Below are 17,372 nucleotides of genomic sequence, written 5' to 3'. Positions count from 1 at the left end.
ATTCCTATTCTCCATCCAACTAGAGCAAAAATGTTTTACAAAGAACGAAAATCATATGAAGTTTTCTCGAGTTATGTTAATAGACATACAATTTGACTTGATACTTTCTTAGATTATCCAGTGAAGTTATAGTTCATTTCTGGGAAATTTCATTTCCCCATCACGTCTGTAAGCTTTTCCAAAGGAAGGGAAATTTCAGACATTCTTGGGGTTTGGACCACCATGCCATGGCAAACCAGTACATTGTAGACATTCATTAAATATAGAAGTGAATTTACAAAATATTTGAAGATTTTTTTTTTTCACACATCTACACACTGTTGCTCCTCCTATTCTGTCCAGAAGAGGGCAGTGGGCAACATTCATCTCCAAATTAAAGACTCTTTCCTATCCCTTCCCCCTTACCCTAACTCTCACTACTGGCAAAAGCCCCCTTATTTCAAGCAATATTTACTACGGTGAAAATTCAATGCTCCAGAAATGTCTGGTTGCTCACAATAACAAAACAGCAATAACAAAATTTGAATTACAATAGGATCCTGGACAGGAAAATAACTGTCATTAAATAATAGACAGTAAACTCATCTTGATAATTTTATAGAAACGTTTATTTTTTTCCATGATTTATATGAGTGTAGAAAGTTTCGGGGCAAGATTCATTCTTGCTACATTGATGTCAATTGTAATTACAAAATGCAAACATTAAAGAGGTAATCAAATCACTAGATATTTTATATCACTTAACTTACTTAATGGGCTCATATCTCTTCCAGTTTATTACAAGCGCAAATAGAAAATACAATTGTACCTTTCTCTGGTCTAAGATCTAGAAAACATCTCTTTAGTTACACAAAAATATATCTCATGCTTTCCAAACATACTTATGGTCAGTTTTATTATCAGGAGATGCTAGAGACAAAAATGATCATTTAAATAAATCATTCTCATTTATTGTGGAAAATATTTGAAATGTATCCTAAAACTCATCATGCAGACAAATTGTGTTAGGTGGGCTTCTTTATGTTGCTGGCATTTGGGTTGTCAGGTCATAGGGGTTTATTGTGAGGATATTCTGGGACACGACAGCTAAGCCTCATGGAAGAACAGAAATTCAGTCTGTCTTGTCATCTCAGTAGCAGGCATTTATGGTTCCCTACTTCAGTCTTCTGCCATTTTGGTGACTCAACTACTCTCTGGTTATTATGCTCTTGCAGCTACATATTAATATCATTCTATTCTTCTATATCTTCTCTCCATCTCCGTGATTCTGCTGCCTCTTGGTTTCTGCTTACTCTCTTTTCCCCAGGCATTTTTTGTCTTCTGCCCAATCATCCAAACTGTGACTCTCTCTGTGTGTCTCACATTCAAAGTCCCAAAAAGAGTCTCTAGCCTGTGCAGCCAATCACTAGCCCTCTGCTGGGTAGAGTTTTCATGCTAAGCCACTTTCAGGCCTACAGCCAAACTATGGACTGACAGTCCGGGTTCTCAAATGCCCATCCTTGTCCATTATCCGTGGCCAAAACAATAGGGTAATGAGACACAAAGCATGGCCATCGTAGGGAACCCCTCAGGAAGGGCATTTGGTTATGAAAAACATCCTGAGTTTTCCCCAAATGGGGAAAAGTAACTGGCAAAGACTTTGTTCTTCCTGTCTAGGAAATTAGTAGCAGTAATTTATGAGTCTTACTTCACCTATGAATGCTCTGCTCACTTTCTTCATCTTACTGTTCATCTTGATGCTGTTGTTTGTTTTCCTTTGTTCCAGAAGCTAGAAGTCCTGTAGAGAATAGTGTAGCAGGCTCCATTTAGCATGCTAACTATAAGGTATTGAAGTAGGGAATTGTCATTGTTATGCATTTTGGAGATAATAATCAAGTAAGCAAACCTTTCGCCAAAAAAAAAAAACTTCCCCCATGAGGCAGTCCAAGTGAAACTACATTGTTAGTTGAAAGTAAATATTTTAGACCATTAGCAAGAGTGGGGCAGACATTTCTTAGAACAGTAAACTCAGAGGGATGCTTTGGTGGAAGGGAGACAACCAAGTTCTCCAAAGAAAAATGATTTTGTACTACAGTAGATAGTATTAGGTTTTTCTTTTGAATTTCTTATAAAGGAACCAATCATAAAAGTTCTGGTCCTCTAATCCTATGGGGCTTTTGCTTTTGTTTCTCTTTTTCTAAATCTCTTGCAGTCCTTTCTCTTGGCAGTCTGTGTTTTTTCAGAGAATGTTACCAGAGATGACCTGATTTTTTTATGTGAATAGAAAAACTGCCCAGGTGAAGTGAACTTGAACCAGGCCATTCAAGTCAGAGACATCAGCATATCTTAGGATATTGTTTTTCTCTTAAAAACAAAACAAACAGTTTTGTTCCTTATGTTTCTGTATTTTACTTTCTCTTCTTCCCCCCCCCATATTTGGCTCCTTTCATTTTCTAAACAATGTACATTTTTAAAAGAAGTACTTTCCCTGAAAATTACCATGTTTCACAATTCTGAGTATAAGCCTAAATGGAATGCACCCAGTACCAGGCACAACACGCAGGATTATGTTGACATCATAACTCTGTGCACAAAATGGAGAGGCTGTTTTCAGTGCTTTGAATGTTGTGTTTTTTTTTCCCTTTACCAGGATGAAAATTTAAATCTTAATTTTAAAGTTGCCTCCATTCCCACACCACCCTCCCACCCAACACGCAGACACACATAGACAGACACATACCCCTTCCTTTTACACACAACTTACTTAAAGGGATAGACGAAGAAATGCAGCCTGAATGGCACGAAATAGAGGGAGACTTGGAACATTTTTATTGCTAGGCAATGCTTGCCCTTTGTTGAAATCTCTCACTGATGCGGAGGACTGTATTTTGCCGTGATGTGTCTTGCTGTTACCTCATCAGGGCTGGGAGCGTGTCATTGCCTCTGCCTAGTGGTCAGCACCACCAGATGATAACATGCCCTGGCCCAGCCTTCCTTCTTCTGGAACATGTGCTCCCCACACACATACTACTTGAGGCCAACTTCCACTCAGCTCAAATCTATCCATGTCAGGCAACTCAAAGATAACCTGCCAGGAATCCCAACAGTGCAGTGTGGGAAGGGGGAGAAGGGGCAGCGTGGCTACCACTAATGTCACCTCCATCACGCAGCCAAGCATTGTGACTCTGTCACAAAGATTCCCCAATCCTAAAATATTTAGGTATCTTGCCACTGTTTTATAATAGAATCATTTGTAAATAGAATATTGAGCATTTAGCCATGATGGTATGGGCCTCTAACCCCACCCAAAAGATTGAAGTGGGAAACTGAGGTCCTCAGAGTCTATGTTGCATTCGGGAGCCAGGCATTCCTTACCTGTGACTCATGCAGGGAGCTGAAGGGTGGGAAGAAGCCAAGTGACAGACTCGGTCACGCATCAGAAGGGTCTGGGCAGCCCTGGAGGGTCAGATTCACAACCGACAGGGTGGACTGGCGACCAGGTCAGAGGGCAGTTCTTAGCACAGTGCAGGCAGAGGTGGGTCCCAGGGTTAAGGCACAGTGTGTGCCTAATTCCCAACCCCCTTCCTAGGACTACTGCTTCCTTTCTTCCCTCCACCAAGCAATGGAAGCTAATCAGATTAAGCCCAAATAGAACATCTTTCTTTGCTACTACTTACTATTTTTCAAAGGCTAACTCACAATTTAGTGGTAGAGGTCTATTGAATTACTTCACTTTTTCCAACATATGATATTAAAATAAGTGGGAGCCCTTGGTAAACAGGGATTGAATTCCATAGAAGCCACAGCACGGCACCAGACAGCATTCCAGAGAAGGATGGCCTCACAGTTAGCTGAATGTCAGGCCATTTTCCTTCTTAGTAACCTTTTTGAGCAAGGAAGACGGGAGTGGAAAAAATTATAAGGATAGAAAAACCCTTTATAGTCATAAAATTCTCAATATTTAAAAATGGTGAATATTAACAGCAAAAGGAACGCACAAAATATTTTGAAAATTCTTACCATTTGGTCCAGAAATATGGCGGAGGAATTATTAAAAATAAGAAACTTGTTTAAACAAACATAACCATTTAGGCTTAATTTTCCCCTCTGAGTAAGCAAGAACTGCCTTATATAAACACCCACGCACTTGCTCTGTTCCCCTTTGTACTTCTGGGAGGGGAGAAAGAAGAAAAACGTAGAAAGTTTTCATTTGTGGACAAGCTTGTGTGCATAACCACAAGATCTGTGGGTTCTGCAGACTGATTAGGTCTAACCCAGAAGACTGCATCAATTACTTAAGGCAGATTCCCGATATGAAGGCAAGGCATCTGCAGGAAAATTACGCTTAAACTTTTATTGTTACTACGTTTGTGTAACATTATTTTTCTTTTAGTCACAGAAAAGTATCTCTTAAGGCTCAATTCTCAGTAAATTCTGCAAGTTATCTCCCCTTACTCATGAACGTCCATCTTCCACTCCTGTTTATGATCCAGCCTTACAAGCAAACTGGCTTTCTCTAGGCATCTTGTCTCCTTAACACTATTACCAAAGATGTTCCAGAAGGAAGTTTTCAATCTTCCAGATATCTCAGTCCATGAAAATCTAGGCTGTCCTAAGTTTCCATTGGAGATTCTTGTTTTTATTCCTATTGCTTAACTTATTTGGAAGAAACTCATGAGAGACTGACTTATGAAACAAATCTAAGTGTGTGGATTGAAAATAGCAATCGCATGGGGAACGTTTCATTAATGTAACTATTTACAATGAAACTCCTTACCGAGAGACGAAAACAGTTGAGGAAATACTCTGGGAAACAAAACCCCCAAGGCTCAAGCAACCTTTATCTGAGCCTAAAGGTTCAGGAACACATGGGGAAGGCCAGCCACACTCAGAGACACATGGAAGGCCAGCCACACCCTTGGTCAGCCCTGCATGGTGTGACTCTTTGTTTGTGTCAGAAGTAAGATTTTGTCCAGACTTGCCCTGACCTCTCAGTGAGGCTCCAGGGTAACGGTTATGAATCCTGACTCCCCCATAGAATCTCCTGGAACTTTCCCCCCCAAATCCTGATGCCCAGGCCCTAATTTTGACCAATTAAATCACACTCTCTGGGAAAAAGACTCAGGCATCAGAACTTTTTTAATGCTCCCCAGGTGATCTTACTGGGCATCCAGTGCCCTAGAGCAGAGGTTTTCAAACTGCGTTCCTTGGAGCTCTAGGGTGATCACTGCAGAGGCAAGGTGGCATGTGATGACTGCTACCCTCCCGTCCCTCAGTCCAAATTCTTCCAGAGTTACCACTCATTTTGTCTCCTTTAAGTGTTTCAAATAAAATAAAATGTCATTGGAAAAAAAGTGGAAAACATTAGAGAGATGTAATCAAGGATAGTCTCGATTAAAACAAAGCCCACCTAGAGATAACTAGCTTATCTCTCGCAGAGGAGGTAGGGAGAGAAGTTTTGTCTCCCAGGTCCTTCACTCCAAAGAAGATGGATATTGATCAAACACTAGTCTGTAACTCTATATTTGTCTGCATATTTCTTTAACCACTTTACTTCCTATATAGGGTCAGTGAAACTCACTCATAGCCAATTGTTTAAGGGAGCAAGCGTTTTAAAAGCACTATCCCTCGTGTTTCCGCTCATGGCACAAATACCAACAAAACTCCTGGGAGAATCATCTTGATCTGTTGATATCATCAGCAATTATTATTATTGCAGAAGCACATCCTTTTATGTTAAAATGTAGGAATAAAACGTTGTTACAATGCAACTAGTAATCATTTTATAGGTTATGTATTCTGCCAAAGGATGCATATATTCTGAGGTATTTTCTAAAGCAAAATTATTCAATGTTCACCTGAGTTGATAACTTTTCTTACTTTATCCTGTTCCTTGAAATGATCTAAAGAATGTGATTAGGTGAATTGATTAATTCATTTTTCCCAATTTAATCTCAGTTGTCATTACAATTTAAAACGTTTAAAGATTTTTCTCTGGCATTGGTGTAGCTGTAGGGTCAGGAAATTTGAAACTGTGAAGAGAGAGCTATGCACACAGACAGACAGAAAGTTGTGCTCTAAAAGGTATAAAAGTTAAAGTTTGGGGACTATTCTAAATCTTTTATGAACTTTCCCTTGCTGAAAATTCCTTCTTTATCAATTGTCTTTTTTTTTTTTTTTTTTTTTCCGGTATGTGGGCCTCTCACTGTTGTGGCCTCTCCGGTTGCGGAGCACAGGCTCCGGACGCGCAGGCTCAGCGGCCATGGCTCACGGGCCTAGCCGCTCCGTGGCATGTGGAATCTTCCCGGACCGGGGCAAGAACCCGTGTCCCCTGCATTGGCAGGCAGGCGGACTCTCAACCACTGCACCACCAGGGAAGCCCTCAATTGTCATTTTTACCTAAGGAAATAAAATGGGAAGTTGACCTTATCAATATAGAGAACTAGAAGCATAGTTAGAGCATAACTGTCTCAAATATCTAGAAACCCAAGGTGGAAAAGCTGTGCTGAAAGGGAAAGGGGCCAGGGACCCAGACAGAGGCCAAGAAACTTGGAGATAGGCATCAATTCCCAGGAGTATATCAAGAAGCCAACTGACTGGGAATTCATGTGCTACTGGCCTTAAGATTTAGGATGACAGAATTGAAAGAAATTCTGATGTATTAATTCAACACTCTAATATTACAAGTGAAAAAACTTGCTTCAAAAGATTAAATAAACACTTGAGAATAAACGAACATGAGGCAGCATTTGTGTGATGGAAGTTAGGAATCAGACTAATTCAGGTGCAAATTTAAGCTCTATCTCTTACCTGCGGCTTAAACTTAACCTTTTTGAAATTTAGCGTTATTCGTAAAAAATGGAAACAATAATCCTTCTCAGTATGCTTGTGAAATCTTAAATATAAATCTTATGTAAAGTATCCAGCACATAATAGTTTGTTAATAAATTTTAATTCTGCCTTTCCTCTTCGGTGGAATAGCAAAATTTAGAATATGATCTCTCTTACAGCTGGGCAAGTATTCTTTCTGCATAACTCAATTTTAACAAACTACTGAACTTTGAAAATATTATTTGAAGCAACCTAAAAGCAGTTTTCTTCCAGACTCAAATATGACATTTTATGTTTGTAATAAGAATCTTCTGAGCTCCCTGGTGGCGCAGTGGTTAAGAATCCACCTGCCATTGCAGGGCACACGGGTTTGAGCCCTGGTCCAGGAAGATCCCACATGTCATGGAGCAACTAAGCCCATGAGCCACAACTACTGAGCCTGTGCTCTAGACCCCGCGAGCCACAACTACTGAGCCCGTGAGCCACAACTACTGAAGCCCGCGTGCCTAGACTCACAACAAGAGAAGCCACCACAATGAGAAGCCCACGCACCACAATGAAGGGTAGCCCCCTGCTCACTGCAACTAGATACAACCCGCACGCAGCAACGAAGACCCAATGCAGCCAAAAATAAATAAATAAATATAATTTTTTTTAAGTTAAAAAAAAAAAAGAATCTTCCAATCTCCAAAAGGGATTAAACTAACCTAATGCTCTTGACCAAAACCCTACTCCAATAGGTATAAGTACAAAGCCACTGACACTTGCCTTGCCTACAAGTAACCCCAGGCCTCCTTCTGGGGTTACGCTCCATGCTCAAGTCCAGCCTCAGTAGCTCAGCTTGCCCTTCTACCTCTCCTTAAGTCTCATTATGTCCCAGTACACATTTGGGGCTTCATTTAGGTTTAGTCAGAAACCACTGCTCTAAATGATTAGAACTGGAGCCAGATCCTTCCTTGTGTCATCTCCTCAGGGCAATCTAGGTTCCCCTGGGAACTTTGGGCAATGATGGGATTGGTTGAATACAGGACAACAATCAAGGCAGCAACCACACAAACGAGAAAAGTCTTCATCCTTGCAGCTGCCATATAAAAGGTACATGTGCGGATCCACTGCTCCTTGCTATTCATCTCATAGGTGAGGGGCTGCAAGTATTGACTTTATGCTGGTTGCATGAACGGGCAAAGGAGAAGGAGAGGGTAGGAATGGGTTAAACAAGAATCAAGACCACAAGATAACTTAGCTTTTTAAAATTATTATTAAATTAATGAGATTCCAATAGGAACATAGCAGTGGCTTAGTTCTGAATCTAAAACCATAAGGTTTCTTAAAAATCATATAGAGCAGCAAGGAGAATAATGGGAAACTCGCCAACTCCATTTTCTTGAAACAAGAGAAAATATTTCTCTGTAATGAAAGAGTGTAACTTGTAGCAGGGAAAATTGATCCAAAAGACCTATCTGAAAGCATATTTGGTACTGTTTTTGGACTTTAAAGTTAAAGAAAGAATTTTGTGAGAATATAGGTTAAAAACATCATGTGAGTAATAAATTAAGATGGCATCAGATGTTTCCTTAACAGAATTCAATGACAAAAGACAGTGGAGTAACACTTAAAATATACTCAAGTAGAGAAAGTGTGAACCAGCTAAACTGTCCTTCAAGTATAGAATAGGTCAATAACTTGAATATGTAAAAATTCAGGGAATAGGATTCCTGAGAACTTTTTCTGAGAATAATACTGGAGGGTAAACTCCAGGCAAGCAGGAGTTGATTGACAGAACTTCAGCAAAAAGAACTGAGGTGAGCACATTGTTTATTTCATTATACAACTATTATGAAAAATTTCAAACTTACACAAATATAAAGAGAATATGTAATAAGTCCCAAGTACCTGCTATCCAGCTTCAATAAGTGTCAGTATTTTGCCCTTCTTGTTTCAACTATCAGCCCACCCTTTTTTTTGTGCTGAAATATTTTAAAGAAAACGCTAGACATTCTGGTAATTCACATATAAATATTTCAATGTGCATCTCAAACTGGTAAAGCATAAACCAATGTGCTATTATCATACACATCAAAATGAACAATTCCTTGAAATCATCTAATACCCATTTAATACCCATTCATATTTCCCTAAATATCTCAAAGATATCCTATGTCAGTGGTTGTTTGAAACAGGATACAAATGAGGCCCACCTGTTGTTTCTGGTCATTACATCTCTTAAGTCTTTTATTCTCCTTTTTTTAATGCCATTGGTCTACGGAAAGCTGGGTCATACATCCGATAGCATGTCCTATATTCTATATTTACTTGGTTGCTTCCTTATGGTGTTAATTAACTTGTTTTCTCTTGCCTACATTTCCTATAAACTAAGAGTAAGATCTTGATTAGAGTCAGATTTAGTTATTTTAGGAAACACTATTTCACAAGTTGTACTGTGTACTTACTCTTGCACTGCATAACATAAGGAGTCACATAATGTGTGGTTGTCCCATTTTTAGGGATGCTAAGACAGAGGAGTGGCTTCAAGTTGCATGTTCCTCACCCATCCCGCCTTCACCTGGTAGTTCAGAATTCATTATTTGTTGTCCAGATCCATTATGTCATTAGGGGTTGCAAAATATTTATTTTCTAATTCTGAAAAGCTCTACGAAGAATAAGATAATTTAAAAATCAGTAAGGTATAGTGGTATAAAACTAATATGCATAAAGTAATAGCTTTTCCATGTACTCAAATAACCATCACTTAGAAAATATCACAGGAAAAAGAAACCATTAGACTAGCAGCAAAGAAGTTACCTACAAATGCACAGTGCTTGCAAAACTTACGTGAGGAAAACTTTAAAATATCATTAAGGGATAAAAGGTCACCTTGAATAAACAGAAAATACATGGAAAGTTACCCCATGTTCTCAGGTTGATAACAGCATAAAGTCTAATTCAGTAGGTCTGGGGTGGGGCCCAAGATTCTGAAGTTCTTCTAGGCTTCCTTCCTTGGTGTGGCCTGCTTTGTGCTTTAGAGCAGTGGTCTCCAACCTTTTCGGCACCAGGGACCGGTTTTGTGGAAGACAATTTTTCCACAGACCGGGGTTTGGAAGGGATGGTGCAGGCGGTGATGTGAGTGATGGGGGGCGATGGGGAGCGGCAGGTGAAGCTTCGCTCGCTTGCCCGCTGCTCACCTCCTGCTGTGCGGCCTGGTTCCTAACAAGGCACGGACCGGCAGCTGGGGACCCCTGCTTTAGAGCAGTTGTTCTCAAGATGTGATCCCTAGAACAGCGCAGCAGCACCTGATAACTTGTTAGAAATGCAAATTCTGCCCCCAAACCTACCAAATCAGACACTTGGGCTCAGCAATCTACATGTTAACAAGCCCTCTGGATGATTTTGGCATGCGTTAAAGTTTGAGAACCACCACTCCAGCACTTCTAAAATTTAAGTTGCGTAGGAATCACCTAAGATCTCGTTTAACAGCAGGCTTGATTCAACAGGTCTAGGATGGGGTCTGGTTCTGCATTTCTAACAGCTCCCTCGTTTACTGATGCTGTGGTTTGAAGGCAACACTTTGAGGAGCAAGCCTAGAAGACCAATCTGTTTCTAGCTTTTACTCAAGGCCAACCTATCCTGTGCCTTCTACTGCCATTTTCTTCTAGGTATTAATGATAATAGTATGTTTCTCCTCTCAGTTATTTATTTTAAACTGAATTAACTCACATCAGTGTGTTCCTTTCAAACCAAAATCATTAAAAATGAATTTCAGGCTTTGGTGCAGCTAGTTTGGAGAGGTACCTATTCAGCATCTATCAAATCATTCCATAGAGGATATACTGCTTCCTGAAATCAAGAGGAAAAAATTATTAAGGAAACACCTATGCATAGGGAGAATTTTGGTATAAATCTATGTATAAATTCAATTTGCCTCTAATTTCTCTCTTTTAATAAATTCTGATTTTCACATATTAGTGTTCAGGCTATCTTACTTCATAGCGCCCCCAAATCTGATGGCTTAAAACAACAAATATTTTTTTAAGCTCATGATTTTCTGGATCAGGGATTTGGACAGGACATAGTGGGGACCCCTTTGTAATGTCTGCAGCCTCAGATGGTGTGGCTCGAAAGTCTGATGGCTGGAATGACTTCACTCAGACAATAGACCTGGGACCTTTTTTCTGGCTGTCGGTTGGGTCCCCTGGTTCTTCTCCATGTCTTGTCTACTGAGGCTGGAATGTCCAAAATGACTTCTTCACTCAGATTCCTGGTACTTTACCTAACCTATCAATAGAATGACTCAAAGTGTTGGAGTTAGCCAACTAACTCTTTTTAATCTCTCTCTCTCTCTCTCTCTCTCTCTCTCTCTCTCCATTTGGCTAGCTTGGCTTTCTTCTGAGCTTGGCGCTCTCAGGGTAATTGGACTTCTTACATGGTGGCTGGCTTTTACCAGGCTGAGCATTGCCAGAGACCAAGGCATAAGCTGCAACAATTCTGCAATCTAGATTCACTTCTGCTACATTCTATTGGTTCATTAAGGTCAGAATCAAGAAGAGAAAGAGACTCCATCTCTCAATTGGAGCCACTGAGCCAAGTTTAATTTCCCATGGTTAGGTTTTATTACAGTGAAACTCAGATGCACCAAAGTTGCACGGGAGATGGTCTGGCTAGAGTCAAAGTAAATGCAAAAAAAAAAAAAATACTAGCTATAAAAAACTTCTTAGAAAGTTCTGGCTCATAGAGCCCATAGTTAGCATCTCTTCCTAACTCTGCTTTCAGTGACATCACCTTGGTAACTTGAAATTACATCATAGAAATTGGCAAACACTTCAAATCAGGGTTGTTGTTGTTTTTTTTTTTTTTGAGAGCCAGTTGTTAAACATTTATCACATACCATGTTTAAAACCCAAACAATATTTCAAATAGTGCAACATCACAGCCCCCACCTCCCACTCTCCCACCTACACACACACACACACACACACACACACACACACACACACACACAACCTGACTCTGCACCTCCAAGTTCCCAAGGATATGTTGTTTCAGGTCTTATACCTATAGGATCCTTTCCCCAATTTGGGATAATGTTCCGTAGTAATAAGGAGTTCATCCGCAGGATTCTCCAACTAGGAGGCAAGGACTCTCTGTGGTATAAGATGTGAGCCACAGCATAGAACATGGTGCCTCTCCCTTAAATATCAATCCCACTCAGAGATTTAGAGGGAATTAATATATCTGTATAGTTAAACTAATGTGGATATATTACATAATAGAATGCAAAATTTGCATTCTATAAGTGCCCACAAAAGTGTTTTTAGTTTCTTATAAAGTCACAGGAAATAAATGAACTTCAAGGTTGAAAAAAAGTTTTAACATGTAATAGTAATATGTGTCTATATCAATAGTCATAAATATATATATGTATATTTGTGCTTGTGTGTATGTGTATTTTTTAATGTAGAAATGGTTTCATGAAGGCAAAAGTACCTAGAGCCCACAAAAGTCATAATACAGCCCTGACCGTAGGGGTCTACTTTCAGTGCATAGTGGAGACATGTGAAAAGCTCTGAATTTTATGCATCATATTCTTTTAATGTGTTATTTTGAGAACCGGTGTCTTCAGATTCCAAGGAAATGAATTTCAAATGATAGAATTTCACACATCCTTGAAAGGCAGTAGGATAGATTTACTGAGTGAGGATTTCTACCAACTACACTGCAGATCCCACTCTACAGAAGTCTGTTAAGAGTACCACACTCACTCCCAAGTCACCACTGCTACCCCCGGATGCCATGACCATATTTACACAGAGTGGCAGACCTTCTTGCATGAATCTCACTGTCAATCATAAAATCTTAGAACTTGAAGCCCCTGAGCCCAACCCCCGACAAATGCGGCAGCACCTCTGTCACCATCCTTGGCCGGTCACTCAGCATCAGTTTGAGCACATGACACTGCCTGCAGCTGGGAGCTGCAAAGCTGCTTGCCTTTGCGTTATTGTCTTATAAAGAAACGCTAAATGTGAGAAAACGCAGAGATGCTCGGGTAGCTGTTGACGCAGTAGGAAGATGTCTAGACACCACGAGTCAGTGACGGTCGGTGAGCTGCACATTTTGAGAAGCATCCACAAGCACCATTGTAGTCTCATCATCCTCAGGGCGAAGTTCCAGACCATCTTCCACCACCCTGTGGAGGGCGCTGTAATGCTGCTGGTTTGGGTGGAAAGAATGCAGCTCTGAAGCAGACTCCCAGGCCGCAAAGGTAGGCATGGAGAAGACCTCTGGCCTCTTGTTTTCGAAGAAGCATTTCAGGTTCCTCTCACTCAGCTTTTTGGCATAGTCCAGGAGCGTATTTTCCAAGTACTCCTTCTCCGTTTGTGCATACGTCTTCCAAAACCTCAGCTGAAGGTAGCTAACTTTTGATCGGCAGCGAGCATAACAAGCAGTGAGCAGAGAGAAGAAAGCTGCTGAACAAATCAGGAACCAGCCTAGAATCTTAGAAAGAAAGAAATATTGAGGACCTCCAAAGCAAAGCCACTTCTCCGGGAGCCGGGGTAGTGTTATGGGGAAGTGTATGGCTAATTTAATATCAGACCTCGGTTGAAATCCTTCCTCTTAATTACTAACGACAGGTTTTTTTTACAGTCAAATAAAGTTGGGGTTTACCTAACCTCTATTCTCCATCCTACCCACCATTGCTGGTATGCAAAGAAAGACCCAGAAGGTAGGCAAATGGAAATGAGCAAAAATATAGATTATCCAAGAACTGGGAAAACCAAGCCCTCAAACAGTACTAGCTATTAGAGGGAAGAATTCTGTGCATGAGTAAATGCGCTCATTTGAGCAAATGACCAGTTCCTTAGCGGAGTGCTTTCAGGCGTTGATACGTGCATATTCAGGACCCGTGACTGATTTTTCCCATGTTACATTGTTTGCAGAGAACAGCAGACCCTCCCTGACAGAAATATCATCACTCATTATCCAGGATAAAGTGAGACAAACGTAACACAATAAGGAAACTGAAGCTATAAGAATTGGAAGCCTGCATAAAAGCCAAGAAAAAAAAAATAGAGTCATTGCAAACCTTCAGGATTTGCTGGTTCTGAATTTGGGTAATTGGAAAAAACAAATTCCTCTTTGAATACGAAATGGTTCTGCTGGGGGTTTTTTCTGAACTTTAAAAGCAGAAGTCTAAGCAGCTCAACTTATCTTCTAAATTTTTTGTTGTTCTAATTATATTTTTCACAATTGGAATTAATTTCATATGTGGACAGCTAACAAAGCTCTTTCAAAGTTTCTCTTGACATTTTAGTTAGATGGCCCTTAGTATTTCTCAGCAGATGGGCCTATCTGAACACAGAAACAATCTGCAAATGAACCCATTCAGACCGTAACAGAACCACAAATATGCTCCAATGCTTTAAACAAGTGTTTCCCAAACTCCAACTCCAGACTATGGAGGTCATTGTGCAGGGTCCCAGACCCCACATGAATGTTAATTCTGGGTTGCCACTAGTTGGGTTTAAATCTCAACTTTCTCCTTTCTGTGGCTATTCTCCATGCCTCAGGATTCTCAGTTGTAAAGTGGGGCTTACCTACCTCAGAGGGTAATTTGGGGCATTAAAATGAGACGATGTAGACATACACGTGACTCAGTATCAGCCATTGTCATGTGCTGCTACTTTTCCAATGTATCCATGTCTATGTAAAAGCATTACTGAACACAGGATATCTTTCTGATGTGATTTAACAAATGAAGCACAGCTTCCATCGTGTGAAAAGTCCTCACATTTACTTTAGTCACTTGTGCTTAGCTCCCTTGGATCTTCCTCTTTTCTTTAACCCCTACCTTTCTTTTTCCACACAGGTTCTCCTGTAGGCCCGTAGGCCATCCCACCTCAGTATCTGAACCAATGCTGCTGTGTCGTCAACTGTTTGATCAGCTTCAGACTCCCCCTCCCCCATTGCATGACCTTACCTTCGACTCGCTCTCACCTGAGCACTGAGCACTGAGCACTGAGCCCTCTGTTCTTCCCAAATTCATGGTACCCAGCGTCTACCTAGACATGGTGGATGCTCCCACCCCAGCCCTCAAGAGTGTCCCGTTCTGCACGAGTCTTCTCCCTGAAACCCTGGCGTTTTTCTCGTCAGTTTAGAACACTTACTCCGTGCCAGCAGCTTTATATCCATTTATGTCCATCATCTACTATTCCTTCTGGCACCCCTCCCAGGTAGGAGGAAACTATGAGGAAACTGGGACCCTGAGGGGTCATACCAGTAGCTCTGGGCCACATAGCTGGTAAGTGGTAGAATCAGTATTCAAACCCAAGGAGAGCGAACTCCAAGACGGAGTTCTTGCCACTGCTCTACCCTACCTTCCTGAGGAATAGCAAACCACCCAGCTGGATTCACTTCTCTGCTCCACCCATGGACGCGGCACCTTTTACCCCCAGCCGCACACCCAGCTGTTGGTCTGGACTCTTTGTCGCTCCTGCCTGTGGGAAGCACTGTAGTCAGCACCTGCTGTGACACAGCTCCCTTTGTCCACATCTCTTATGCCTCTTCTAGGAATCAGCCCCAGGCCCCTCTCATTCCTCTGAAAAGTAAACAGGTCAGCGTGCCCAGGCTAAGCTATGGGAGGATGTGCATGATTTCCTTATGTCTCTGTTTAGAGAAGAAAAGTTCACACAGTGACAAGTGTTTGGATCTACCTGAATGGAGCCTGGTGCCCGAGGACACAAATCATACATCACTCATTGTATCATAACATTTGTAATTAATACCTTCCTTCAACCAAAGAAGGGAGCCTGGCATGTTTTTATCTAAGATGCGCTTTATGCATGAAACAAAAGATTTTGTTTGGGGAGCATTTTTAGGCTTAGCAGTTTATGAAGAGAGTATGACTATATCACCAACCAGTTTTGGAAAGTATGATTTTAGAAAAAGATTTTGCCTTGATGTGTTGTTGAAAAGGCAAGTCTATGCTGAAAAAAAATAAAATTACACTATTTTCAGCACATTTATTCTTAAACAAATAGCATTCCTGACAAAACTGTGGATCTATTTACCTACTCTTATTGCTTGTTTTGATTTGGGGAATGTCATTCCTACTCCTCACAAGTAGGAATTCAGTCTTTTCCTGAGGCCAGGGCCAGGCTCACATCTGGATTTGTGCTCACGTACCTGGAAGGATGACAAGCTACTTCCTTGTGTCAATTAGGTAAAGCTACAATTTCCTGCTGTTAAATAAAACAGTGCCCCAAATCTTGAGCTTCTAAAATAATGTAAGAACTTTTTTAGCTGTAGAGCACAGAGCACAGGACGAAACCTCCCTGGAGAATATGGTCCCGTTTCACTGAAGGCTATTGAGAGACTGCCAACCCCCACTTTATACAGGAAGTTCTCCTCCATCCCGACAATATTTATACATAGAGATAGCAGTTGCCAGAAATCATGCAAGGGAATCTCTACACTCATTGTATTATGTGCGGCTTTGGAAAGTATTATCTTATTTCGTTCAGCTATATTTTAATAGATACGTGTGTTTTTCTGAGAAACCAGTTTGAAAATAATTAATAAAAGGCAGTAACTTCTAATTACTCTGCCATTAGCACTCTATTATGAGTTAGTGTCATGCATTATTTACAAAATCAACCCAGAGAGATTGTCTTAAAATACATAAGTATTTACGTATGTATAACTCAGAGGAGATTTCTTTTCAGAAATGGAAAAAACAATCCAATCAGCAATATTACTAGCCAAGCAACCACTGAAAAGCTTTTCCTCAGATTGTCTTAATGCTGCCCCGTGTTCCAATTTCCATTTAGTTTCAAAATGTTTTAGGAGGATTCAAACTCAGCCCTGGCTCAACAGAGTACAGAGAGAACACTTCAAGCTCACTCTGGGGAAAAAAAGAAAAAAAGTCATGTTTGTCCTTTCTTACCTGAGACTGGGCTTGCAGGGACAGTTTCAGTTCTTCGTTGTCTGTATGGGTCATGCTGATTTTGCCACAAGGTACCTTGTGAAGTTCGTCCCAGCACTCTTCGGGCTTGCCCTTGCAAATCAGCCCCAGGAGTCTGGAATTTTTGGTCCCACTCATGGCACATTCATAAAACGTCCCATTGAGCAAAGCCACAGAAAGCCACATTACTGGAGCCACCAATGAACTCAGAGTGATCTGACCGAGGACATAGAAGAAGCGGCAGCTGTGGCCCCTGGGGAAGATTTTCCTGGGATTCACACAGCAGCCTGTGAAGAGTCTCCATGACCTGTTGTTCAGAAAGAATCCCAGGATCAGTAACACCCAGGCAGGAGCAAAAAGGAAAACCAATCCGTACACCACGTTCTCAGTGCTGCAGGGACACTTAAAAGCCACGAGTGAAAAGAGACGCTCACCTCCCACAGTCAGCAGAGCCAAAAAGCTGTAGCCAATAACAGTTTTCCGGTTGAGGATGAATCTTAAAATCCCCTGAAAAGCATCCATGATGGAGATACACAAAGGGAAAACGCTTTGCTCTTACTTATTGGCAGAGCAGCTGTGGCAGTGGCCGAGGGTGGAGCTCTTTCTT

At 41.0% G+C, this 17,372-nt stretch overlaps 1 protein-coding gene across 1 annotated transcript; it reads right to left on the bottom strand.

Annotated features, from left to right (window-relative positions):
• Positions 1–12,405: 12,405 nt before the first annotated feature.
• On the bottom strand, positions 12,406–17,298 carry CALHM5 (calcium homeostasis modulator family member 5). The gene is made up of 2 exons (XM_082668973.1): positions 16,748–17,298; positions 12,406–13,299 (listed from the first exon to the last, which is right to left on the bottom strand). Exons 1-2 carry the CDS (start codon positions 17,285–17,287, stop codon positions 12,892–12,894), a joined length of 948 nt encoding a protein of 315 aa, XP_082525099.1. The 5' UTR covers positions 17,288–17,298; the 3' UTR covers positions 12,406–12,891.
• Positions 17,299–17,372: the final 74 nt, after the last annotated feature.

The sequence above is a fragment of the Grampus griseus genome, assembly GCF_964374135.1.
Source record: "Grampus griseus genome assembly, chromosome: 13".
In the NCBI taxonomy this organism is placed as follows: Eukaryota; Metazoa; Chordata; class Mammalia; order Artiodactyla; family Delphinidae; genus Grampus; species Grampus griseus.
This window is presented reverse-complemented; position numbering and strand designations above follow the sequence as displayed.

Coding starts and splice junctions, on each gene's coding strand:
- CALHM5 (XM_082668973.1), bottom strand. CDS start 17,287: ATGGATGCTTTTCAGGGGATTTTAAGATTCATCCTCAACCGGAAAACT. Junction 13,300..16,747: donor CCCTGCAAGCCCAGTCTCAG/GTAAGAAAGGAC, acceptor TTTCTTTCTAAG/ATTCTAGGCTGGTTCCTGAT.